The 25,505-nt window shown below is 56.2% G+C and overlaps 1 protein-coding gene across 2 annotated transcripts; it reads left to right on the plus strand.

The window, feature by feature from the left end:
- Nucleotides 1-1,535: 1,535 nt before the first annotated feature.
- Nucleotides 1,536-24,658, plus strand: PDGFRB (platelet derived growth factor receptor beta). Of its 2 annotated transcripts, XM_060008534.1 has the most exons (23): nucleotides 1,536-1,611; nucleotides 2,548-2,593; nucleotides 3,663-3,986; nucleotides 4,515-4,781; nucleotides 5,501-5,628; nucleotides 5,745-5,916; nucleotides 6,461-6,653; nucleotides 7,358-7,473; nucleotides 8,807-8,930; nucleotides 9,364-9,575; nucleotides 11,982-12,076; nucleotides 12,975-13,107; nucleotides 13,659-13,763; nucleotides 14,134-14,244; nucleotides 15,307-15,466; nucleotides 16,528-16,688; nucleotides 17,608-17,726; nucleotides 17,969-18,091; nucleotides 18,877-18,988; nucleotides 19,426-19,525; nucleotides 20,072-20,177; nucleotides 21,276-21,508; nucleotides 22,623-24,658. In XM_060008534.1, exons 1-23 carry the CDS (start codon nucleotides 1,570-1,572, stop codon nucleotides 22,798-22,800), a joined length of 3,360 nt encoding a protein of 1,119 aa, XP_059864517.1. In that variant the 5' UTR covers nucleotides 1,536-1,569; the 3' UTR covers nucleotides 22,801-24,658. The 2 variants fall into 2 exon arrangements, with proteins under 2 accessions (XP_059864517.1, XP_059864518.1); XM_060008535.1 differs by lacking the exons at nucleotides 1,536-1,611; nucleotides 2,548-2,593; nucleotides 3,663-3,986 and having other exon boundaries at nucleotides 4,668-4,815.
- The last annotated feature ends 847 nt before the right edge of the window (nucleotides 24,659-25,505 follow it).

A 25,505-nucleotide genomic window follows, 5' to 3' on the forward strand; every position in this document is an offset into this window, starting at 1 on the left:
ATCACCCGTTTATTTGTCTGGAGGTCACCTGAAAGACTGAAGTCCAGAGACGGAAGCAACTTGTCAAAGTACACACAGCAAATCTGGGACCAAATCGTCAGGGGATTGAATCCATGGAATGAGATGGGTTATGGATTCTTATTCTACGTCGGCCTCAGGAATGTTGCCCTTCCTCCCATCCGTCCCTATGTCCCCAACCCACCACGGCAGGAATAATAGTGACCAGAATCTTCTCTCTGGCAGCTTTAGAGCGCGATGGCTCTTTGAGATGACCCATCCAAACCTCTCCCTGTGTGGATGGGGAAACTGAGTCCCAGAGAGGGCTGGAGACACACTCAGTCTCAGAGTAGGTCTGAAGCCCCATGTGAAATGCTCATTTCATAAAGAGAGAAGCCAGTCCAAGATCCCTGGTTGTCCATACTCTCCCGAAGGTGGCTGCACTCTCCCTGAGCTCCTGTGCCCAGCCCATCCTCTCCCTGCAGCCTGATTCCATCTTTTTGCTGTGTGACTGGGCCATGACTCTGTCCGTCTCTGGGCCTCTGCTGCCCGTTCAAGAAGGCCCCTCCAAGCTCAGAGTCTCAGGGACTCTAAGCCCCCTTAGCGCCAGGCCTAGCAGGAGAGAAGCCAGGGTCGGGGGTGGTGGGGGAGGCCGCTTGCCCGCCCAGAGGCCCGGCCCACAGCCTTCCAGAGCCAGGCCAGTCCTAGTTGCCGTGACCTCCCATCTCCAGGCCAGCCGACCAAATTCCTCCTTTAGAATAATAAACAGTGTGGCCAGCCAGGGAGGCCAGGAGGGGAGGGGCAGGGAGGCTGAAATGACCCCCTCCCCCAGCCTCCGCTGCTAACGATTTTCTTTGGCTGAGATCTCTGGTAGGAAGGGGGGATCCAGAGGGGCACCCACCGAGGGACAGATAGGCCTCTGTGGTGGATGCTGGCTCCGCCACGGCGCTGCTCCCTCCTGCTGGAAGAGGCCTGGCATCCAGCTGGAGGGCTGGGGCAGGAGGGATGGGAGAGGAGGGCACCGTGGAGGGGGCCTCAGATTGGCGGGGCTTTGAGTCTAAAGCAACTGGGAGAGGGGACCCTCAGGCAGGCCGGTCTGAAGGGATGGGGAGAATGAGGAGAAGGAGAGCAGATTCATTCAGGGAGCTTCTGAGGGCACTGGGCAGAGCCGAGACCAGCGACCCCAAGCCAGGGCCATTGCCTGTGTCCCGTGACTAATGTGTAAGTGCAGCCCTGTAAGTGGTATACTTGCCGTTGTCCCATTTTGAGAGCTGCAGACTGAGGCCACTGAGATAGTGATGGTGCAGGAGGTAGCCCTGCTGGGGCTCAAACCCGGATCCCAGCCCTGGCATGGGAACTGAAAGGGGTGAGATGAGAGTGGAGTGGGAGCAATCGGTGTGTGGCCTTAGGAGCCGGGCCAGGCAGGGCAGCCACTCAGGGAAGGCAGGAGCCCCACTCTCCCGGTTGCCTTGTCACCTGGTCTCTCCCACATTTCTTGCTCTATGATCTCCACCCACTTCTGGCCTTCTTCCTGTTGATCCTACAGTCAGACCTTTGCAAGCCTGGCTATCGATGGTTATTTTGGACCCTCGGAAGGGGCTGCCAAGGGCAGGGGTAGGGCAAAGACGCACGCAGTGCGATCCATCTCTCTCCGTGTCCCTGCTTCTGTCTCCCTCTGCCTCCATCACCCGGTGCTTCCTTTCTCTCTGTCTCTTGGCGTCTTTGTCTTTTTACCTCTATCATTCCAGTCCCTTTGTCTCCCTCCAGGACAAGCGCTGCTGTGTAGCCTCGGGTAAACTTCTTCCCCTCTCAGAGCCTCACTCTCCCCATCTGGACCCTGGAGGTGTGGGTGGGGGCTTTGGATTCAACAGTTTCCAAGGACCGCTGAAGCCGTGCTGTGCGGGGTGGCCTCCCCTGGGCCCAGCCCCCGGCCCCTCCCTCCTGGGCCTCCCTGGGCAGCTTGGGGCTGAGTAAAGGGGGCCAGTGCGGGGGAGGGGGTGTGTGCCCCCCACATTCCACAGCCCCCGCTTCCCTCCCCAACGCCGCCTCCATTTCCTGTTGTGCTTGTGGAGCTGTGGGAGTTCTCCGGGTTCTGGCTTACCCCCTCCTTCTCCCCTAGGCCTTTCATCACACTTTCCCAAATATTTGTCCTGGCAGATAAGAGCCTGGTATTGGAACTGTCACCCGGAGGACAGGCTGTTAGAGCTGGCGGGCCCCTGGACACCATCCAGCCCAAGACCCGCCCCCCACATACATACAGAGAAACCAAGGCCCAGGGAGAAGCAGGGGTCTCGGCCGAGGCCATCAGGGAGGTAGAGGCAGAGCCAGAGCAGGGTCCAGGCACCCTGTGAATGGGCCTGGCACAGGGGAGGGAGCTCCTTGGGCATGAGTGCCCTGTTGGAGGGGGCTCTGAGTAGCCTTTGACTTTAGCCCGAGGGATCCAGAGGCTGGGGGGCTCAGGCTGGGGCTTACTCTGCAGGACCCAGGCAAAGAGGGGCCCTGGCGCTGCCTCTGGCAACTCTGGGCCCTGACCCCTGTTTAACTCTGCAGGATACCATGCGGCCTCCGAGTGCCATGCGAGCTCCTGTCCTCGAAGGTAGGTAGACTCGGGGCAGGGGCGGAATGCCCTGGGGAGCCAGCTAAGTGGGATCTGGAGCCGGCGGGGTGGTGCATGCCAGCACCAGGGCCCGGGCACTGCTCTGCTCTTGACCAGTTCCCTGCCTTTCCAGTTGCTCTCAGTGGAGGCCTCTTTCCACTGCCCACCTCTCAGCTCGGAGGCCTCAGTCGACCTCTGCCTGTCCAGAGACATCAGCTCAAATCCATGTCCCCTCACCAGCAGTCCCCACCCCATTCCCTAACAGTCACCCTGGTCTCCCATCTCTCGTCAGCACTCGTTGGTACTAGTCCGGCCAGTCTGGTTCCAGTGGGGGACTCCCCTTCCCTGCCTGGACCCCTCATTGACTGTAAGCTCCCAAGTCTGGGTGGGCTTCTCCAGGCAATCAGTGACCAGCCAAAGGCCCACCCAAAGATGACCGACCCACCGGCTGGGCACCCACCCGTCTAAGTGGGTGCTTATTTTCACCTCATGTTCCCTGCCGAAGTGGGCCAGGGTGGGGAGGGCGAGGCTTACAGAATCCTTCCCCGGTGGTGTCAGCAAGGGGAGGGGAAACCAATCACTTGACATCCCCCGATCCCCAGTCCCCTTCAGCCTCCAGGGGCCTCAGTATCTTTCGTGTCCCAGTCTGCCTCACTCTGGACTACCTTGGCCACCACTTCCCCAAGCAGGGCCATCTCTGGGATTTGGGGCAGAACCTGGACATCTGGGGCAGCTGCAGGGAAGAGGCTCAGAAAGTGACCTGGGAAGTAATGCAGGAACTGGAGGCCTGGGAATTGCTTCCCGAGGATTTCCTGATGCCTTTGAGAGAACATGCCTGCAGCCTGAAAGTTGCACTGCAGAAAGACTCCAAGGCTGGGGGTCTCTAGGAACTGAGGTCAAGAGGCCAGGAGGCCAGAAGGAGTCCCTGGAGACCAGGCCCTGGGCAAGCAGGTCTCAGAGCCATGGGTTCCAGTCTGTGTTCTCTGTGGATTAGGGAGGTGTGTTCTTCAGGGTCAGCTGTGGGGAGAGGTGCTCATGCTCTTGTGCCCTGATGTCTCCTCTCCCAAAGGCCAGGTGCTGTTGCTGCCCTTGCTGTTGTTGCTGGGACCACGGGCCTCCTGGGGCCTGGTCATCACACCCCCGGGGCCAGAGCTTGTCCTCAATCTCTCCAGCACCTTTGTTCTGACCTGCTCGGGTCCAGCTCCAGTGGTGTGGGAACGGACGTCCCAGAAGCCCCCACAGGAAATGACCACGAGCCAGGACGGCACCTTCTCCAGCGTGCTGACACTGACCAATGTCACTGGGCTAGACACAGGAGAATACTTTTGTACCTACAAAGGCTCCCATGGGCTGGAGGCCAGCGAGCGAAAACGACTCTACATCTTTGTGCCAGGTGAGGGCCCCCGGCCTGTGTACTCACTCCCTTATTCCTCTTCTCAACTGCAGGCATCTGGGGGAAGTTCAGAAAGTGCCTTACTGATATGGTGAAACACAGCTGTCTCAGAAACGCAGATGAATCAGGGAATCCAGCCTGGTTCAGTCCAGGAGTATGTTCACTCCCACCCCTTGCCCTGAATATTTGTCTGCTCCCTGCCAGCCCACCCCATTCCCGGTTCCCAAGAACTCTGCATTCTCAGCTGGTTCCAGTATGCACCCTCTCGGCCTCCACATCTCATTTTCCCCATTCTCTAAGCTCCAGGTACCAGCTGCCCTTCCACTTGCAACTTATCTTCTTTCTCAGGCCAGTGCTGTCCATATCAAATGCTAAAGCTAGAAGGGACCTCTGAGAGCATGCTTATTCTGTAGTGGGTAGACTGAGGCCCAGAGAGAGAAAGAGACCTGTTCAAGGTAACCGAGAAAATCAGGGCATAGCCAGAAACCCAGCTCCTCTGACTCGTACTCGTGGCTTCACCTATGGCAGATCCCACTGTGGGCTTCCTCCCCGTTGACCCCGAGGAACTATTCATCTTTCTCACGGAAATAACTGAGACCACAATTCCGTGCCGAGTGACGGACCCGAGACTGGTGGTGACGTTGCATGAGAAGAAGGTGGATGTCCCACTGCCCATCACCTATGACCACCAACGTGGCTTCTCTGGTACCTTTGAGGACAAGACCTACGTCTGCAAAACCACCATCGGGGACAGGGAGGTGGATTCGGATGCCTACTATGTCTACAGCCTCCAGGGTGAGCCCCCTTTCTGGCCTGGTGCTCAGCAGAGGCAAGTATGACCCTCCACAGAGGTACAGACCTTTCGGATAACACAGTGTGCAATTCCATTTTTCACTGAATTCTCACTACAGCCTTGGAAGGCAGGTGTGTTGCCCCATTTTACAGATGAGAAAACTGAGACTCAGAAAGAGGATGGAGTATGTCCAAGGTCACAGGAAGCATTAGTGGTGGAGCTGGGCTGTATACTGCGGTGGGCAAAGGCACAGGCTTTGAACCAGTGGGGTTTGAATCCCAGCTCTGCCACTTCCCATCTCAGTGACTTTGCACAAGACACATAATCTCTCTGAGTCTGCTTCTTCCTCTGTAAAATGGGGATAATACTGACTGCTTACCTAGTGGGATTATTGTGAAGATTAAATAAAACAAAAGATGGAGAGTATGTGGTTGTGCTCAATAAATTTCTTCTGTACTCAGATGCTCAGAGAGTACTTTGATTTCAAAATTGTTACCCCTTCTAGAATGTCAGCTTCATGAGGACAGGAATTTTGTCTGTTGTGCTTCCTGCTAAAGGCCCAGTGCCTAGAATAGTAGGTATTTAATAAATATTTGTTGAAAGAGTGAATCTTCCACACCAGTTATCCCTTCCCTCTCTGGACCCCCACCCCCTCCCTAAACGGATGTGCTGGTGGCTGGGGGGTGACTTCCTCAGCCCTGAGCCAGTCTCTTGCCACCAGTGTCCTCCATCAACGTCTCAGTGAATGCGGTGCAGACTGTGGTCCGCCAAGGGGAGAACATCACCATCATGTGCATTGTGACTGGGAATGAGGTGGTCAACTTTGAGTGGACGTACCCACGCATGGAGGTAATGCCGGGCCACGGGTGGGAGGAAGGGACGGGCAGGGATGGGTATTTCAGGCTCATAGCCTGACTTCATGGACCTTTCCTGATGTGGGGGGCTTGCCCCAACCTTCCCTACAGAGTGGGCGGCTGGTGGAGCCAGTGACCGACTTCCTCTTTGAAATGCCCCACATACGTTCTATCCTGCACATCCCCAGTGCCGAGCTGGGAGACTCAGGGACCTACATCTGCAATGTATCAGAAAGTGTGAGCGACCATCGAGATGAAAAGGCCATCAATGTCACCGTGGTCGGTGTGTGCCTTAGGCTTACCCCCAGCCCTCAGTCTGAACTGGACCCAGACCTTGTCACAGCCCTGGGGTACTGTCAGCCATGTTCTAATCCATCTCGAGCCTTAGTGCCAAGCAAAGCCCCCTTTTCAGGATAAACCAGAACCAAAGCACAGTACCAGCCCCAATTCCAATCCTAATCCCAACCTAGACTTCCCGCCTAGCCAGAACCTGAGCCCCAACCCGATTTCTAAATCCCAGCTGCCATCCCCGGGCCAGGCAGCCCCATCCCCAAATTCAGCCAGGCTGTAACCCATCTCCGCCACAATCCTGAGACAGAGCACACCAAAGAGCACTACAACCCCAGTCCCAATCTTGAGCGCAGCCCCCAAACCAGTATCAGCCCCAAATTCGGCTCCTGCTCCAGTCCATCACAGTACCCACCTGAACCCCAACTCAGGTAACTCCTTCGCTGGTTCAGTTCCTAAAACCTGAGGCCCCGCCCCCAGGAGGTGCTGCCCCATTGGAGGCCGGGCATAGCCCCGCCCCTGACGGCCGCCCATTGCAGAGAGCGGTTACGTGCGGCTGCTGGGAGAGCTGGACCCTGTACAATTCGCGGAGCTTCACCGCAGCCGGACACTGCAGGTGGTGTTCGAGGCCTACCCGCCGCCCACTGTCATGTGGTTCAAGGACAACCGGACCCTGGGTGACTCCGGCGCCGGCGAGGTTGCGCTGTCCACGCGCAATGTGTCTGAGACCCGGTGAGCGGCGGCCTGTCCGCTTCATTCTTGAAGTTACTATTCTCTGCAGCCGGCAGGCAGCCCACAGCCTTAAGCTACTTGGCAAACCTATCGAGGCCCATCTTTCCTGAGAGCCTACTACATGCCAGGCGCCATACCAGGGGCCTGTGCCAGGCACTGGGGATGCTGCATAGACCAGAACAGACAGTTGCAGCCTCCTAGAGTTTCCTGTCTAGAGGGGAAAACGGACTCTGGTCATCCGATCACCCAGATGTTTAGTTGTCCTTGTGATGGGTGGAGTCAGCCGGAAGCAGCCACGGATAAAAAGGCAGGATGACTGGAGAAGAGGGTGCAGGCAGGCCACTGCACCTATGCAAGAATGGTTCCCCTGAGGCTGGAGATTAGCAGACTGACCTGAGGTGCTGCATGTTAGAATAAAGCAGTGTCAGGCCTTTCTGAAAGGGATGAGATGTGGACGGATGGAGATGGTGCTTCCCCGCCACCACGCCCCCCACCCCATCCGTCCTAACCCTCCCCCTTGACTCACTGGAGCTGCCTATGGGTGGGGATTCAAAAGTCCTGGCACTGCTACTGATACCCATGTGACCTTGACACTCCCCTTCCACTCCCTGGACCTTGTTTTTCTGTCTTTACAAGAAAGGTGGGGGCTGTAGGACTTCTTCCAGCTCTGACAGCTGGGTCTCCTGGCCTGTCCTCCTCATCAGGTATGTGTCAGAACTGACACTGGTGCGGGTGAAGGTGGCTGAAGCTGGCCGCTACACCATGCGGGCCTTCCATGAGGATGCTGAAGCCCAGCTCTCCTTCCAGCTGCAGGTCAACGGTGAGGAGCCTTCCACCCTGCTTTCCTTCCCCTGACCCTCCCACCCCCATTGTCTTGCCATTCCTACACTGTCCATCCACCCACAGGAGGAGGAGAAGAGAGAGTCCAGGACTCAGGAGGCTGGGTTCTAGGCCAGGCTCTGACACTGACCACTGCTGCGTGCACATCCCCTCTCTGGGCCTCAGTTTCCACAGCTTTGCGAGAAGGTCATTGGGCTAGATTGGTGTTTACAAAACCTCAGGCATTCACATCCCAGTGGCATGGTTTTTCCTTCTCACACACCACTTACACTATAGTACTAATTAGATATTTATTGAGCAACTACAATATGCCAGTCCATTCAAGGTTCTTGAGGCCCTGCCACTGTGGAGCTTGCATCCCAGTGCGGGGAAGATAAACATTCAAAAAAGGGGAAAAAACAGCAAACCATGTACAAGGTTAGAAGGTAACAAGTGCTGTGAAAGAAAACAAAAAAACAGAAAAGCTCGGTAAGGAGGGTAGAGTCCTGGGGGCAGGGGAGTGGGGAGAGTTACAATTTCAAATAGCATGATCAAGATTGGCTGCATGGAGATGACATTTGTGTGAAGACTTGAAGAAGGTGAGGGCATTAGCCAAGTGACTATTTGGGGGAAGGGCACACCAGGCAGTGCAAAGGCAGGAGCAACGCAGAAAGGCTTGTGTAGCCAGAACAGAGTGAAGGGGAGAGCGGTGGGAGATGAGGTCAGAGCTGAGACGGGGCAGCTGGGGGGACAGGAGAGGGTAGATCGTGTAGGCCTTCCTGGGCGCTTGTATGGACTTTGGCTTTTACTGTGACTGAAATGAAGAGCCACTGCAGGATTCTGAGCAGAGAAATGACACAATAATGACTTAATGTTTTTTTGAATTGACTCTCTAAAAATAAATTTATTTTGAATGAAAAGTGAACTTCTCCACTGTAGATGGAAAATCAGCATCACATGTCATAAATATAAAGCAACCACTAAAATAAACTCTGAGAAAACAAAACAGTGCTATTAAATTCTAACTGCATGTTCTTGCCGGTCCAGGGCTCTGATCCTCAGGCCTGCCCTCTCTTTGTTAAAAGGGAAGATTAGCAAATCTCAGAGAGGTGTTAAAGACAGACTAGCACCCTACTGAGACTTTCCCTTTGAAGTACCCAGAAGGGGAATCTGTCAGTTTTCACATGGTGATTCCTGGTATTTAATGTTCACCTGCCGTCTGAAGCTCCCCTCCCCCCAAGGGAGACTCTGGACCAGGTCCTCCCTGAGGGCCTTTCTTACTGACTGTCTATCCTGACCTCTCCACCTCCTGGCCCGTGCCCCTCTCCCTGCAGTGCCTGTCCGTGTGCTGGAGCTGAGCGAGAGCCACCCTGCCAGCGGCGAGCAGACAGTCCGCTGTCGTGGCCGGGGCATGCCCCAGCCACACCTCAGCTGGTCTACCTGCAGCGACCTCAAAAGGTGAGCAGACCCTGGGCCAGGGTCTCCCAGGGTACCCATAGCTGACTGGAAGGACCCAATGAAGGTCATCTAGTCCAACACCATCCTCTGGGAACACTGTTCCAGGCTAGATCCATATCGTAGAAGATGTGGCTTCTTGGAGATGCTCTGCATGACCTAAATTGTTGCCTTTCCTTACCTTAACCCTGAGGGTCAAAGGAAGGGAGTGGATTTTGCAATCCAGGTTCTCAATTCTGGGGTAGGTGCGCCCCTGCTGGTCAGTTGAGGGATCACGGGAGGAACCAACTCAGGACCAGGCAGTGGGAAAAAGGAACTGGACGCGCCCAGCTTCCTTCTACCACCACCCGGTGGCTCTGCCTGCTTTTGGCCTCAGTTTTCCCACCCGCATAGGGAAGCAAGGGACTGGAAGCCGACCTGGCTGGTTCTCCGGCAGGTGTCCGCTGGAGCTGCCTCCCACGCCACTGGGGAACAGTTCCGAGGAGGAGAGCCTGCTGGAGACGAACGTGACGTACTGGGCAGAGGAGCAGGAGTTCGAGGTGGTGAGCACGCTGCGCCTGCGCCGTGTGGATCAGCCGCTGTCAGTGCGCTGCACGCTGCACAACCTTCTGGGCCAAGACGTTCAGGAGGTCACCGTGGTGCCACATTGTGAGTCCTCCATCCTCCGTAGCCCCTGACGACCCCTCACCCCCACCTCAACCCTGCTGTACTTGGAACTGTGCCTGTGTGCCCACAGCAGGCTAAAGTCAGCGTTCAGGGCCATGGCATTCAGGAGCATTGTGGGTGTATCTCCCCAGGCATTTGCACAGCAGCACAGTATTGCCACACATGTGTACATCCACGAGTGTATGTGTATAAGCCATGACGATGAACAGTGCTGTCTTCTTTTGTATGTGCACTGTATGTGTGTCCTAAGCTGTGTACGCGAGCATGCCTGATCCTTGACGTGGGTGCAAACCCTGCAAGTGTAGGTTTGTAAAGCAAGTAGTGAAGAATGCCCAATCCCCACATACATGTGTAAAGCTAGAGCGTGTGTCTGTAAGCATGTACACAAGCACGTTTATGGGTATAAACCCACTGTGGGTATGTTTGTAAACCATGTACATGAGCACCCCGATCCCCAGGCAGGTATATAAACCCACGTGTGTACGTCTGTAGGCGTGTACGTGCAGGTGCACAATCCCCATACAAGTGTGCAAACAATGTACAACTCCCGTGCACGTGTGCACACTGGCATAGTGCACATCTGTAAGCGTGGAGATGCAGCACACCTTTTTGTAAAACTGTGCGACGCAATCCGCATACACATATGCTTGCTGTGCCGTGCATGTCTGTTAGCAGGTACACATCCATGCATAATTCTTATCCGTATGAACAGTTCCTACAGTGCCCAGACGCTTTTGCTACCTGCCAGTCCCTGTGCATGCGTGGACCTGCGTGCACGTGCTTCATTTTTTCACCTATTTCCTCATTCAGTAAATAGTCACAGGGTCGCAGCTTCTCACTGGAGAAGGCCCAGCCCTGCCTGTCCTCCTAGTGCCCACGGTGCAGAGAGGAGGCAGACAAGGAACTAGGCAACCTCACTGTGGGGGTCAGCATTTGGGGGGAAAGCCTAAAGGGAGAAGGGGCTCCATACCCAGCTGTGGGATTCAGGAAAGTGTCCTGGTAAAAGGAAGCTTTAGGTCAATACCTGAAAGATAACTGGAGTTAGCCTGGTGAGGAATGGTGCTCTGGTCAGACGGAACAGCCTCTGCAAAAGCCCAGAGGCAAAGTGGGTTCAGAGAAATGAAAGGAATTCAACCTGGCTGGAGAACAGAGTGTATATATTTAGGGGCTGGGGGAGGAGATAAGGAGGAGGGGACTAGTAAAGGAGGGAGCTGCAGGAGAAGACAGAAGCCAGTGCAAGCAGAGATATGAAGACTGTCCAAGGTGTTTTGGACACACTTATGCCTATACTTAGGTAGGTCCATGGGCTTATACAGGCAGATACTGCTCTACGCAGACCTGCCTCCCCCTGCCCTGTGGTGGGATGGGTGATGGGTTTTAATGCCTTATCTCACTCACACTCCCACACATGCACACATATCCCCGAGCAAGTGGGCACGTGCAGACCAGCTCTGAGCAAAGCAGAAGTAAAACTTTTGTGTGCCACTGAGGGGGAAGCCATGTACCAGCCCACGGGGAATTTCCAAGGCTGGATGAAGGCCCCTCTTTTTACTTGGAAATGGCTTCCCTAGAAGATGCAGGCTTCCTTCCCAGGATGGGGAAAAGGAGGAGAGGAGTGATGTTGGTCTGAGTCCCTGAGGAGGAGGGACAGAGCTCTCTAGCGAGCAGAGAAGGGCAGGTGGGTGACACAGGAGGAGGGAGTGAGTTCCCAGGGGACTTCATGGGTGGCCAGAGGGGCAGGACAGGGGAGGTGAGGGTCTGGCTAGGGTGGATGTGGAGGGAGTGGGAAGGAGTGGGTATCTGTGCAGCAAAGAGGCTGAGGCTTTGGGGGTAGAGGACACTCAGGGCTTGGGGGGGGCACCCAGAGTTGGCCCTACTTGGTTACCCCAGTTCCCTGGCCCACACCGCGATGTACTTTACAACTACCATCACTATAGGGGAGGAAACCGGCTCCTTTCTGCAGTCTGGATGCCTCAGGCTATGGGAGCTCAGTTATTGGGTCCATTGGCCTCTCAGTCAGGCTCTGTCCTAGCAGTGACAGCCCCAATGAGGGCGTGGATTCAGAGGAGAGGTGAACCACAGCCCAGCTGTCAGGAGCTTGCATCCCATCTGGAGCTACGGCAGACAGGCCAGACTGACCCTGGCAAGGGCTGAAGGGATTTGGCGGCCAGTAGTGATCCAGGGGTAGTTACTGAAGGGCATGGGGTATTTATGCAAGGGGCTGGAGATGTGGCCCAGAGGGGAGAGGCTAAGGGTCTGACATCGTAGGCCAAAGGGGGATGGGGCAGGTTGGGCAGAGAGCGATTTGTGGTACCAGGGGTGGACTGAAGGGAGGGGAGCTGCCAAACGCCCTGTCTGCTCATAAGCAGCTCCTGTCTCTGCTTCCAGCCTTACCCTTCAAGGTGGTGGTGATCTCGGCAATCCTGGCCTTGGTGGTGCTCACGATCATCTCCCTCATCATCCTCATCATGCTCTGGCAGAAGGTAAGCCCCACCCTTGCCTGATGGGTGCAGACTGGCACACCATTCTTTGCATGGACCCCCCCGCAATCCCCTATTGCTGGAGGATCGGGCCATGGTTGGGGCCCAGCGTGGAGCTCAGGTGTGAAGTGATGCTGCATGTTTGAGCTGCTTTCAACCCCAGCAGCCTGGGCAACGTGGGCCTGGTCCAGGCCATCCAGGGTGCCCTGTCTGTGCTGTGCACCCCGCTTTCCATCCAGAGTCCTGCTCAGGCATCATCCCTGCCCATCGCAACCACGGGGCATGGGACCTTCAGGGTGGACTGCACGGGCTCCAGCATTCTTCCAACTCTGACCCACAGAGACTCCCAGGCTTCTACTGAAAGGCATTCTAATCCTTTAAATCTGTCATTTCAATGGACTGTTCTGAGATTTCACCGTTCCATGATTCCACCACAGGATTGCAGCGCCCCATGATTCTATCATTCTCAGATTCCAATCCTGTGACTCCAACCTCCTATGATTTCAACACTCTAAGGTTATATCTTTCTGAGATTACCACTGTGACTGATCCAGCGTGGGGAGGGGCCATCCACATCCAGTAGAATGTCCCTGCCTTGTGTTACCTTCCAGCGCTGCCTGCTCCCATCTTCCCATCTGAGGAGCGGCCCAGGCTCTGGGAGAAGCTGGTACGGAGGTTCTGATGAGCCTGCCCCTCAGCTGTCAGCTGTTCCTCAGCACCTCCCCCAACATCTGTTCCGTGGAGCCCATGAAGGCCTTGGCTCTATTGATAACATGCTGTATGGCTTCAGATATGCCCCTAATCCTTTCTGGGCTTCAGGTTTTCCTGCCCCATCTGTTTCATAAGGAGCTGGACCTAGTGGTCCCCCTCTGATGATCCATCCCTCGTCTTGGTCCTGCAGAAGCCACGCTATGAGATCCGATGGAAAGTGATTGAATCTGTGAGCTCTGATGGCCATGAATACATCTACGTGGACCCTATGCAGCTGCCTTACGACTCCACCTGGGAGCTGCCGCGGGACCAGCTTGTGCTTGGTCAGCCCAGGGAGGCCTCAAGCGGCAGTCTGGGGACTTGAGGCGGGTGGGAACACTGATGTCTGAGCACAGCCTTGCCATGATTAGCTTTGAGACCTAGTGCTGACGTCTTGCCTTCTCTGGCCATAGGGCCCCGCCCTCTGTACAGTGGCGGCAAGATGATCCCCCAGGGACCGTCCAACGTTGAGGTCCTATGATCCAATGATGGTGTGAGATGAGACCCCTTCATGGCGAGAGAGGAAGTATTAGTTGAGGGCAGGCTGAGTGCCAGGCCTGCGCTTAGTCTAGCTGGAGAGGCTGAGAGAGCGTGGAGGAGCTGTGCTCCCCTCTGTGGGGAGAAGAAGGCCTCCAGGGACTAAAGAGGGGCCAGAAAGCAGGCAGGACTTAGGCGAGACCAGGATGGTCTGCGAAGCGCTGTGATTTTAGGAGGGTCCGTCGGAGAAACACCTTAAGTCCAGGGTGGCTTGAGGGATGTCTAGCTTGACCTCAGAGAGTGTAGGGGGGTGCAGCTTCCTAGTGCGCCAGGAGCTGAGAGATCATCTCTTCCCCAGGACGCACCCTGGGCTCCGGGGCCTTTGGGCAGGTGGTGGAGGCCACGGCTCACGGCCTGAGCCATTCACAGGCTACCATGAAAGTGGCCGTCAAGATGCTGAAATGTGAGTCCTGGGAGCCCGCCCCTCCCTTACCTCTCCGCTGCCCCCTCCCCGCACATTCAGGCATTCCCAGAGCAGGCCTCCCGCTGATTCTCCGGGCACAGGAAGTGCACTCACACCAGAGCCAGCAGCACTCCTGATTCTGCTCTGGGAAAGAGGCTTTCTCACCCTGCCCCCTCCTCCGGGAGCCTCCTGTCCTCCTCCATCTTCCTCCCATCCTCTTTCCTCTTCTCCTGTGCACGGCTCCTCATCTCCCTCAGCCACCTGGGTCTTACAGCCCAGCCTGGGACAGAAGAGCCGGAATAGGCTCCAGTGGGGCGTCTGCGGGGCCTCAGTGACTGGACCAAGCCTGAGGGCCCCCTCTCTCCCTCAGCCACAGCCCGCAGCAGCGAGAAGCAAGCTCTCATGTCGGAGCTGAAGATCATGAGTCACCTCGGGCCCCACCTGAACGTGGTTAACCTGCTGGGGGCCTGCACTAAAGGAGGTACAACCCACCCCTAGAGGATTCTGGGGAAGTGCCAGTGGTCAAAGCCTGGCCCCTCCCCGCCCCCTCCTCAGTTTACGGACAGGACACTCCAGCTGGAGGGTCCGTGCGCACCCTGTCTGGTGCCCTCACTTCACAGAGGCAGATGGGTGTGGGATTTAGCAAGTCACCAAATCACATCACCTTCAAGACCAAAGGACTCTTTAGTTCACCAGTCCTAGCGGCTTCCAAATCAAGGGGTTCTCTGACACTGAAAAAATGTTCACGATACATTTTATTTTATTTTTACTTATTTATTTGTTTACAATACCTTTTAAAAGCTATCAAAAGTGACAGCTCCTGTGACACTGAGATGAGTTATAGCCCCACCTCTGGAGCCCACCAACTAGCTTGCTCACTGTGAGCTGCTGTCACTCGGATCATAGAATAAGGTCTCTCCAGCCAAATGTGTTTATTTGAAGCTCTGATTACAAGTTAGGCCGCCAAAAAAAAATGCTAGCACTATTTGCAGCTTCTTATTGTGAGATTTGGGATTTTCCTCGGTATTGTGCAACAAAAACAGAATACAGAAGTACGCTGTGTGCGTAGGCCAACTTATGTCTGCAGTGATCACACATTTCAAAATTTTTGATTCCACCAGTATGTTTAAGCTGTCACTGATTGACTTTAAGTCAATGTATCGTGTTTGAATTTAAACAGTAACCTGGTAATAAAGAGTTACCTTTGTTTATTTTGTATCCTGGGCTCCAGAATCAGCTTTATCAATAACAGCTAACCCTGTGCTTGCTACTTGCCAGGCATTGAGCTGAGCTGACAAAGGCATTGTTTCATGAATACTCAATGCAGCCCTTTGGGGTGGGTATATTACTAGCCCCATTTAATAGATGGGGAAAGTAAAGCTCAGGGAAACTAAGTGCCTCGCTCACGGTCAGGAAAGTCCAGGTTTGCCTGGCACCTAAGCCTCTTTGCTGACCCACGTGCAACCCGTCATTAGCCTCATGGCTCTGATGGGAAGACCCCCCCCCCCGCCCCGGGACTGTCCCTGAGCCTGTCCCTCCGCAGGGCCCATCTTCATCATCACCGAGTACTGCCGCTACGGCGACCTGGTGGACTACCTGCACCGCAACAAGCACACCTTTCTGCAGCGCTGCTCCAACAAGCGCCGCCCGCCCAGCGCTGAGCTCTACAGCAACGCCCTGCCCGTTGGGCTCCCGCTGCCCAGGTACTGGAGGGAGGGCGGGACCTGAATCTGTGGGGAGCCCTGAGGAGCGCCTGCTCACTCCTTCCTTGTCCAGGACAGAAAGCTGAGGTGAGGGCGGGCAGAGCCACTCCTGGAACCAGGTTTCACTTGTTTCACCAGCCAGCTCAAGACCTGGCCCCTGGCCACCCCAGAGGTGGGCAAAACAATGACGGTGGTGATGATGGTGGCATCGGCTACCACTTGCTGACTGCCGTGGTGTGCCAGGCCCTGCGCTGAGCACTCTGGAGGCTCAGAGGGGGTGACCCCCTTGACCCCTCACCCCACCCCATCTCATCTCCTGTCGACAGGGGGCACCTGGGGCCCTCCTGTCCCAGGATGACCCCCTCTGTAGTGCTCCACACTCTACTCCTGCCTCACCACAGCCTCCCCCCTCCTCCCCACACCAGTCTCTCCAGTGCCTCCAGGGCAGCTCATCCCCTTTCTTCTTTTTCTTTTCCAAAAATAACATTTCTTTGTTCTTTTGCTAATTACAAAAGCTACACATGTTTATTGCAGAGGCAAGAGTAAGTTCAGAATAGCATTAGAAGACATTAAAACTCACCCGTGTCCTCCCCAATATTTTGATTGATTTCCTTCCAGTCTTTTCTCTAACCCTAGAGACACATGTGTACATAGTCCCTCAGCTCTCGGGGGAGCTGCTGCTGCAGGCAGAGGCATTAAGGCGATTCATTGCCCACTTGCAGGGCATCGTGGCTGGACGGTGCTGTAGTGGCCACAGGAAGGCACTTGGGTACAGGCCCTTCCTGTGACCCTGGTCCTGGGTTGCTGGAATCACCCCTGGACGTAAATTCTCTGAGGACACACCCGGGGTCCTAGGTCATCTTGGCAGACCCAGTGTCCAGCTCAGCGTGGGCCTGAGGTTGGCTGGAAGGGCTCACTACATGGTCATTCATATTGTGACAGACTGTGTGGGCATGCAAGAGTGAGGGAGAGAAGAAATGCATGAGTGATGGGGCCTTGCAGGAAGGGGAAGAGAGGGAAGAGCCTGTGCTTCTCCTTTTGTAACGCTCCTCTGCCCCCAGCCATGTGTCCCTGCCTGGGGAGAGCGATGGTGGCTACATGGACATGAGCAAAGATGAGTCAGTGGACTACGTGCCCATGCTGGACATGAAAGGGGACGTCAAATACGCAGACATCGAGTCCTCCAACTACATGGCTCCTTATGATAACTACGTCCCCTCCGGTGGGTGCGCACAGGGTCCTCACACCTATGTAGTCATGCATTCTTTTTTTTTTTTAATTTTAATTTTTTAAAAATTTTTGGCTGCATTGGGTCATCGTTGCTGCGCACGGGCTTTCTCTAGTCGCGTCGAGTGGGGGCTAGTCGCGTCTTCGTTGCGGTGCGCGGGCTGCTTCTCATCGCGGCGGCTTCTCTTGTTGTGGAGCACGGGCTCTAGGCGCGCGGGCTTCAGTAGCTGTGGCTCATGGGCTCTAGAGCGCAGGCTCACTAGTTGTGGCGCACGAGCTTAGTTGCTCTGCGGCACGTGGGATCTTCCCAGACCAGGGATCGAACCCGTGTCCCCTGCATTGGCAGGCAGATTCTTAACCAGTGCACCACCAGGGAAGTCCCATGTAGTCATACATTCTTTTCGAAACCTTTCCTCTGCCCAGCCTGGCAACAACCCTGCTAGGAAGGTGACCTTGTGCCCATTTCATAGATGCAGAAACTGAGGCTAGCCACCTGCCCAAAGCTGCTGTGTGGTGGAACCCCAATATGAACCCCCTGTTTCTGGGTCCAGAGATGTGTACACAGTCCACAGGGAGGGGAGGAGCTAGGGTGGGCACAGGGGTGCCTGACCTGCTGGGGCCTTGGGGAAGAGTGGTCTACAGGTGCCAGGCTGATCTAGAGTCCCTAAAGAGCAGGCAGGCCAGGCTGAGCAAAGGTGGCCCAGGGCTAAAGCCAAAAGTTTTTCTGGCCAATGAGGGCTCTGATAAAGAAGGAGAATTTAAGTTAGATATTTGGAAATTGTTTTCCTTTTGTGGGAGGCTTAGAGGATCAGGAGTCTTCTCTCTGGGACATTCAGCCTCCACGAGCCAAAGGCCAGGAGTTCTCTAGCCCCAGGGAGACACAAGACAGTGGGTGTCCTTCTGCTCTTCCCTAGCTCCTGAGAGGACCTGCCGGGTGACTTTAATCAACGAGTCCCCAGTACTTAGCTACACGGATCTTGTGGGCTTCAGCTACCAGGTGGCCAATGGCATGGAGTTCCTGGCCTCCAAGAATGTATGTGTGGTCACAGTGAGCACAGTGGGGTCCTGGGGAGGTGGGTCACCCAGCCAGCCAGGGTGCTCCCAGTACATGGCCCCGTACGGCAGCCCTCTGGCGGGTGAGGACGGCAAATGCCCTCACACCTGGTGGCCCCTCACACCTGAGCAGCGATGCATATTTCCCAAAGCCCCTGACACGGAGAGTCTTTCCCCAGAATTGCCCCCCACGGTCTCAGCTCCCGTCTCCTCCCTCCCCAGTGCGTCCACCGAGATCTGGCAGCCAGGAATGTGCTCATCTGTGAGGGCAAACTGGTCAAGATCTGCGACTTTGGCCTGGCTCGTGACATCATGCGGGATTCGAACTACATCTCCAAAGGCAGTGTGAGTGCCTTTCCCCGTCCTCATGGTTCGCGTGGCTGTGGCTCATGGGAGATCAGGACAGGGTTCTCGTGGCCTGACCTTCCCAGTGGCGATGGGCTCTGCCTGCCTATCCCTGTGTGCAGGGATGGGAAGGGGAGCCACTAGCTGTGCATGGGGCGGGGGTGAGACGCCGAGGCCCGTGGGGTAGGCCGGGGGCTCAGATTTGCTGGTCGTGGCAGGGGGCAAGGGACCAGCTGTAAAGGGTCCTGGGGAGGTTGAGGGGGCAACAGGCCAAATGTGCTGACCCAGCGGCGATGGTGAACAGAGCAAGAAGCCCAGGTGACAGGCTAAGACAGATGAGTAGATGGCAGGCAGTATTTGGTTCAAAGGTGACCATCCTGCCTCCCACTCATGTCCGCACTTCCCGCGTAGGAATCTGCCCAGAGATCTAAGGCAGCTAGGATGAGAGCTGGGTGACACCTTGGCACGTCTCTTCCTCCCCACAGCAGGGCCTTTCCTAGGGTCAAGAAGGGGAGCCTGTTCCATGAGGAGCCTCAGACCCTGGGGCTCTCCCTCATGGACAGGGGTTACCATGTCCCCAGCTTGTGCGAAAAGAAACTCAGCCTCCTGATCCTCTGACCAGCAGTGGGATGGGCGTGGGAACCGTGCACCAGCAGAGATGGGCCCTCAGGGACCGAGAAGTGAGAAAGAGCTGGGGGTGGGAACTGCCAGGCTTCCTCCCGGCTCCCAGGTGCAGAGTGGGGCCCGGCCCCTCCTTGCACTCAGCAGCCTCCGCCCTCCCGCAGACCTTCCTGCCTCTGAAGTGGATGGCCCCCGAGAGCATCTTCAACAGCCTCTACACCACCCTGAGCGACGTGTGGTCCTTCGGGATCCTGCTCTGGGAGATCTTCACCCTGGGTACGCTTCCTTCTTCCTCCAGTCCTCAGCCTCACGGCGCAGCGTCCGCCCTGACCGCTCACACCTTCATCCTGGTGGGGCTGTGGGACGGGCTCTGGGACAGGGCTCAGAAGCTCTGCTGCTTTCTTGTTACTGTGTGACCTTGGCAAGTCTCTTGCCTTCTCTGGATCTCTTTACCTCCCCATCTCAGTAGAGATGAATCTGGACAGTGACATCAAAAAGCCTGCTTGGCTCCGGCATTCTCTGGTTCTCTGATTCTGGGGAGGCATGCAGTCTCTGTCCAGAGCCTATGAGGGAGCCCACATTTCCCAATGCCAAGGCCACTGCACCCTCACCGACGCCGGGGTTGGTGTGCCTCTCCCTGTCCCATGGAAGAAGATTCTTGCCACTGTTCCGACATACCTGAGCCTGTGTTTCTTGTCTCTGCTCCCTAACAGGTGGCACCCCGTACCCAGAGCTGCCCATGAACGAGCAGTTCTACAATGCCATCAAGCGGGGCTACCGCATGGCCCAGCCTGCCCACGCCTCTGACGAGATGTGAGTGGAGCGCTTGGGAAGATACTTGGGGTGCAAACAGTAGATATCCAACTTTACCAGCTTAAGCCGAAAATAGATTTATTAGTTCAGATATGTAGACAAATGTAGGTATAGCTGGATCCTGTTGTTCATAAGACATCATCCACACTCTCTCATCCTACCGCGGGGCTCTGCTCTCCTCCGCGTCAGCCTCACTCTCAGGTTGGCACCGTCCAAATGGCTACGTCCTAGCTGTTTTCACCATAGTTCCAGTGAAAGGTCCAGAGGTGACTGTCAAGGGCTCAGCTGGGGTCACCTCCCCATCCAGAAAACCAGCCACTGAGCTAAGGGGATAAAAATGCCTACTGGCCATGCCCATGTCATGTGCTCACCAAGGTGTGATCAATGGGACCACTGAACTGAGGATGGTGGGAGGGCTTCCCAAGGGAACATGCAGGTACAGTAATGGAAAAAACCCCTCCCCTCCAAACTCTTCATTACTCCCCTTGTTCTGGGAGGTGGCAGACCCTGAGCCAGAGACCCTGACCCCTCTGCCCCTCTCCCCAGCTATGAGATCATGCAGAAGTGCTGGGAAGAGAAGTTTGAGATTCGGCCCCCCTTCTCCCAGCTGGTGCTGCTTCTCGAGAGACTGCTGGGCGAGGGTTACAAAAAGGTACGTTGAGGGCTTCCCTGGTGGCGCGGTGGTTGAGAGTCCGCCTGCCGACGCAGGGGACATGGGTTCGTGCCCCGCTCCGGGAAGATCCCACATGCCGTGGAGCGGCTGGGCCCGTGAGCCGTGGCCTCTGAGCCTGCGCATCCGGAGCCTGTGCTCCGCAACGGGAGAGGCCACAACAGTGAGAGGCCCGCGTACCGCAAAAAAAAAAAAAGGTACGTTGAGGCAGGGTTGGGGTGGGGAACGAAGAGTTCTGGTCCAGAAGTAGACACAGGGTACAAGGCTCTGTGTGACATGCTGGTATTTGGGGGACCATCCTTTCCCCTCTCTGGGCCTCAGTTTCCCTGTTGGTACTAATAAGGGATGGGCTGGAGCTGTGAGTGTAGTTTCTTTTAGCAGCATAGAGTTTTTAAAAGTGAAATCCTATGTGGAAGCTGATTAATTTAAAGTGGGGGCAGGAAGCCTACAGCCCCCTTCATCCTGCATCCTTCCTCATGCCTTTGCACCCAGACCAAGTCCTGGGCCTCCGTCACAAGTTTGAACAACCCCAGGCGAGATGACTGCTGAGGGCCTGACCACTTGGACCCTGTGGCGGGCTCATACAAGGCTTACGGAGCCAGCAGGGCCTTAAAACCCTCGCTGCCCAACTACGAAGCTACAGTGAGGGGGATGCACTTGTCCTTTGGCCCAGACACAGCCCTTTCCCTCAGTCCATTCCTAAGCCCACTCCCAACCACATCTGTTTACAGCTCCAGTGAGTTGGAAGGGAGTTGTCTCCCTTCAGTAGCGAGGGAGGCCATGGCAGGCAGAGAGCCCGCGCCTGTCTACCCTGAAGTGGGGGAAGAGTTAGGGTTGCGGGTGCTAGTCCGATCACTGTCCCCTCCCTGGGTGACCCTGAGCCCATCTTGTCTGGTGAGAGGCCGGGTAGGAGAGCAGCTCAGCTGTGGGGCTTTGGGCAATTCTTCCTCTCAGAGCACCAGGTGCTTTATTTACATGAGGCGGGAGGGGCTGGGTCAGAACCTGCCCTTAGATGATCCCTAAAGGCATTTCTGGTCTGACCCTCCCTGTGTCTCGGCTTCTTCCTGCCCTGCCGAGCAGAAGTACCAGCAGGTGGATGAGGAGTTTCTGAGGAGCGACCACCCAGCCGTCCTTCGGTCCCAAGCCCGCTTGCCCGGCTTCAATGGCCTCCGATCCCCCCTGGACACCAGCTCCGTCCTCTACACTGCTGTGCAGCCCAACGAGGGTGACAACGACTATATCATCCCCCTGCCTGACCCCAAACCCGAGGTTGCTGATGAGGGACCACTGGAGGGTTCCCCCAGCCTTGCCAGGTAGCCATTCTGACCTGCAGCCCAAAGCAGTAGGATGCATAGCGTGTGTGTGTGTGTGTGTGTGTGTGTGTCTTTGTGTGTGTGTCTTTGTGTGTGTATCTGTCTGTGTCTTCATGCCATCAGGCTTGCCTTAGAAGTAAGTTACCTAGGGTGAGTACTTATTCCTGCCAGTGAATAGAAGAGAGAATTGAACTCATTTGACCTTTGATGACCTCGAGTGGAAATGGCAGGCTGGTAAGAGAAAGTGGCCTGGGATATATGGTAAGGTAGCTGTTTCTTTAAAGGAGCCTCCACAGGCCATCTACTCTGGCCCCTCTCTAGGCCCTGTCCTAGCCCTAAGGAGGAAAAGAGGAAAATCTAATTCGCATCCCCAGCACACCATGTATTACTCTATGGGCATCACCAGCCCTGTGGTCTGTCCTTTAGCACCATGCCCTGAGGACCCCAGGGAGCCTGGCACAGGGAGGCAGAGGTACCTACAGAAGTTCAGGCCAGAATTCAGACTGGGGAGGAGATTCGTGCTTTTCTTTTGCCTCGGGATGTGATGTTACGGTATGGGGAGGGCTTTGGAGGAAGGCCAGCTGTTGCCTGGACTAGATGTTCCCCATGTGGCCAAACCCATGCCCAAAACATTCCAAGGCTCCAAGTAGCCAATGTATAGAGGAGTTGAGCTCAGAGTTTCGAACAGCTTGGGCTGTGAATGTTGGTGCCCTCAGACAAGCTGCTTCGCCTCTCTGAACCTCAGTTTCCTTAACTGTAAAATGAAAACAGTAAGAATACTTCTATTTGGAGGTTGTTGTGGGGATTAAATGAGATCATTATACATTCAGGCATGCAGGAGAGAGACACTGACGGGTGAGCAATCAACTCGATCTGCTTTGAAGTCCTAACTCCTATACTTACCCGCTGTGTGATGCAAGGCAATGATGTAACCTCTCTGAGCTGCACTTTCCTCACAGCGCCTGCCTTGCATAGTCTTTACAAGGATTCAGTGAGTTAAAATGTGTAAGGTGCATGCTGCAAGGGTGGATAGATAGAAAGCTCTACGTTAAGGCTGGTATTATTTCACTGTGGTTCCCTCCCAGCCTCTCACTCACTTGCCTTCCGCCTCTAGCTCCGCCCTGAATGAAGTCAACACCTCCTCTACCATCTCCTGTGACAGCCCCCTGGAACCCCAAGAGGAACCAGAGCCAGAGCCCCAGCCTGAGTCCCAGGTGGAGCCAGAGCCCAAGCGGCCGCCGGATTCCAGCTGCCCTGGGCCTCGGGCCGAGGCGGAGGACAGCTTCCTGTAGGGGCTGGCCCCCACCCTGCCCTACCCGAAGCTCCCCCTCTACCTCCCAGCACCCTGCGCCTCCTGGCCTGGCCCAGCCTCCCAGCAGCCAGGCTGTTCCCATCAGCTGTCCCCTCTGGAAAGCTTCTGCCCCTGGCACATCACACCCCGACCCCTGGGGCTGGCTTAGGAGGTAAGAGAACCGTAGGGACCATGACCGGTCCTCTGCCTCTGGAGAGCGCATGTGACTCTGAGCCAGACTTCTCCCAGGGGACTCAGTTTCCCCATCTGTAAGGTGGGAAAGGTGGGCTTGGCAACCCACCATCTGGGATTCTCACCCTGGCTGACAGATATGGAGGCTGGAATCCCTGAGGAGATGCTCAAGGTTCATGAGGTGGTAGGTTAACTTTTTTTCTGTTCAGCCAGCTGCCCCTCAAGGAGCTGCAGCTCCCTCCTTGCACTTTTTCCTGCCCAAGAGCTGGGGAAGGGACCCTAGCATCTCTGGCTCCTGGCTGAGCTAGGGCCTGGCCTTGGACAGTGTTGTCTCATCCAGAAGCCACCTCCCCTCAATGCCAGTCTTTGCTTTCCCAGGCCCAGGCTGGTCTGGGGCCTTCCAAGCTTAATTAATGCTGGGGGCTGAGCCAAGGACAGGACACCCTGGCCTGTAGCCCCTGCCCCAGGCACTTGGGGTACACCTCCCCATAACATGCCTGTGTCCGTGTCTTCCTGGCCCCATGGATCCAGGGGTCTTTTTCCTCATCACTGCCAGTCTTACTCCACTCACCAGAGTCTCCAGGGCCAGATGGGCCCCACGTCTGTGATGAGTGTGTTGACGTGCCTGCAAGAGGTGTCCACGTGTATGGACCAATGTGGCATTGGACCCACTAAGAGACCTTGGAGGAATCCCTCGCCCTCTGTTTTCCCTGTTGAAAAATGAGCAGGTTGGACTCATTGACTTCTGGTGCCCTGCCAGCACTAACATTCTAGAATATTCCAGGGGTTGCACACTTGCCCAGATGAAGCAAAGATAAACCCTCCAAACCTCTATCCTGGGTTAGTTGGGGTCTGGGGAGGTTCCAGGCTACACAGCACACTCCAGGCATTCAGGAGCTGTGCCCCTCCCCCAGGCCCCTGGCAAGTCTCCAAAGGCCAGCTGCCCAGGCCTTGACTCTGAGCGACAGCCAGTGTCCTAGAAAGCCCCCAGAAGCTGCCCCAGGGACATGGGGAGACCGTGGGACCCCTTTCAGCACCCACATGACCTCTGGAGCTATTCTGGGCAAAGGAGGCCGAGACGGCAAGTCAGACCACCTGACACAGCCCACCACTCGTACCTGCTGTCCAGGTCTGTGCCGCAGACCTAGAGGACAGTGAACGGACAAGAAACCTTGGATGGGGGACCTGAGGAAGGGGCACAAGAGGTGGGTACTTTGGGGGGTGTCTTCCCACCTGCCAGCTGCCCCACCCTGAGGCAGGAACCGTAGAACATGGCTTTGTCTGCCCGGGGATGCTCACCTCACTGTGTCTGCCAGCCCAGTTGGCACTGGAGGGAACTGGGGCGTGAGGGCTGTGGCCGAGACTGCTGGCAGGGGAAGGGCTGGACGGAGGGTGAGGGAAGGTCAGCGCCTCTGGGCACCAGCCCCTTGTGTTGGTTGGCGCCTCCCCGCCCCAGGACCCCCGCAGCCTGGTCAAGGAGAGGGCGTGGGTTCTCACTACGGTACCAAAGATGTAATCACCTAGGTTTACAAGTATTTTTAGGACTCACATTAACTCCCATTTATACAACAGAAGTGCTATTTTGTATGCCATCAACTTTTCTTCTCTGTGTACTTTTTTTTTAAAGAAAGATTTTAATATTAAACCTGGTGCTTCTCACCCACAGACCTCGTGGTGTCTCGCAGGTTTGGATCCCCGGGCCCGGAAGGTGGCAAAAGTGGGGTAGGGCAGCCGGGCTCGCCCAGCTGTAGGATCCCTGCACGGGGCCCTTCAGCTCAAGTCTTGCTTCCATCTGTGAGACGGAGGTCTTCACACTCCCCCCAGCTCCTCGCCGGTAGCCGGGTGACCTGGACCTCAGGCTTTGGTTTTCCAGGTTGTGAAAGGAGAAGGCTTTTCCGGCTCTGCAGTGCCCGGCTCTGGGTCGGGAGCCTGCGCTCCCCCGCCAGCCCCACTCCGCCCCACCCTCCATTGGCTTTGGCTGTTAAGCCAGGCCACCCCGCCCCCTCCCTCCATTCTGCCCATGGGCCCAGATCGAGAGGCATCCGCTAAAGCCCAGATCCCAGGCCCCGGTGAGTAGTGGTCGTGTCTCAGGTAGGAGCAGGGCAGATGGACAGAGCACCCAAGGGGTCCAGAGAGCAGGAGGAATGAGGAGAGAGGGTGAAGGAGATAGGGGAAGAGGAAGGGAGGAAGACGTGGGGTGAGAGCCACCAGGACAAGGCCGGTCGGGGGTGGGGGGGTGGGAAAGGCGGCCCGGCTGGGTCTCTGAGAGTAAAGTCTAGCCAGGCTGGGAGAGGAGTGCGGACCGGCCTCCCATGGCTGCAGCAGCTCGGTGGCGTGGGGCTGGCACGAACCAGGCATCTCGGTGTCTGCTGGCCGGCTCAGGACTGGACGTCGGCTCCACTGCCCAGCGCAGGCCTGGGAGACCTGGCGGCAGTAGGGAGCCAGGGCAATGGAGCTGCCAGGGGCCGAGGGCAGGGTGCACAGGTCCTGGACCCAGCCTGGGGCTTCCTGGCC

This window comes from Delphinus delphis, chromosome 3, assembly GCF_949987515.2.
Source record: "Delphinus delphis chromosome 3, mDelDel1.2, whole genome shotgun sequence".
NCBI classification, from domain to species: Eukaryota; Metazoa; Chordata; class Mammalia; order Artiodactyla; family Delphinidae; genus Delphinus; species Delphinus delphis.

What these genes read in the sequence shown, in the direction of transcription:
- PDGFRB (XM_060008534.1), top strand. Translation starts at nt 1,570, where the DNA reads ATGGTTATTTTGGACCCTCGGAAGGGGCTGCCAAGGGCAGGG. An exon ending in AGGGGCTGCCAAGGGCAGGG is followed by an intron (nt 1,612 to 2,547) that starts GTAGGGCAAAGA and finishes TTAACTCTGCAG; the next exon opens with GATACCATGCGGCCTCCGAG. An exon ending in TGATAACTACGTCCCCTCCG is followed by an intron (nt 16,689 to 17,607) that starts GTGGGTGCGCAC and finishes GCTCTTCCCTAG; the next exon opens with CTCCTGAGAGGACCTGCCGG.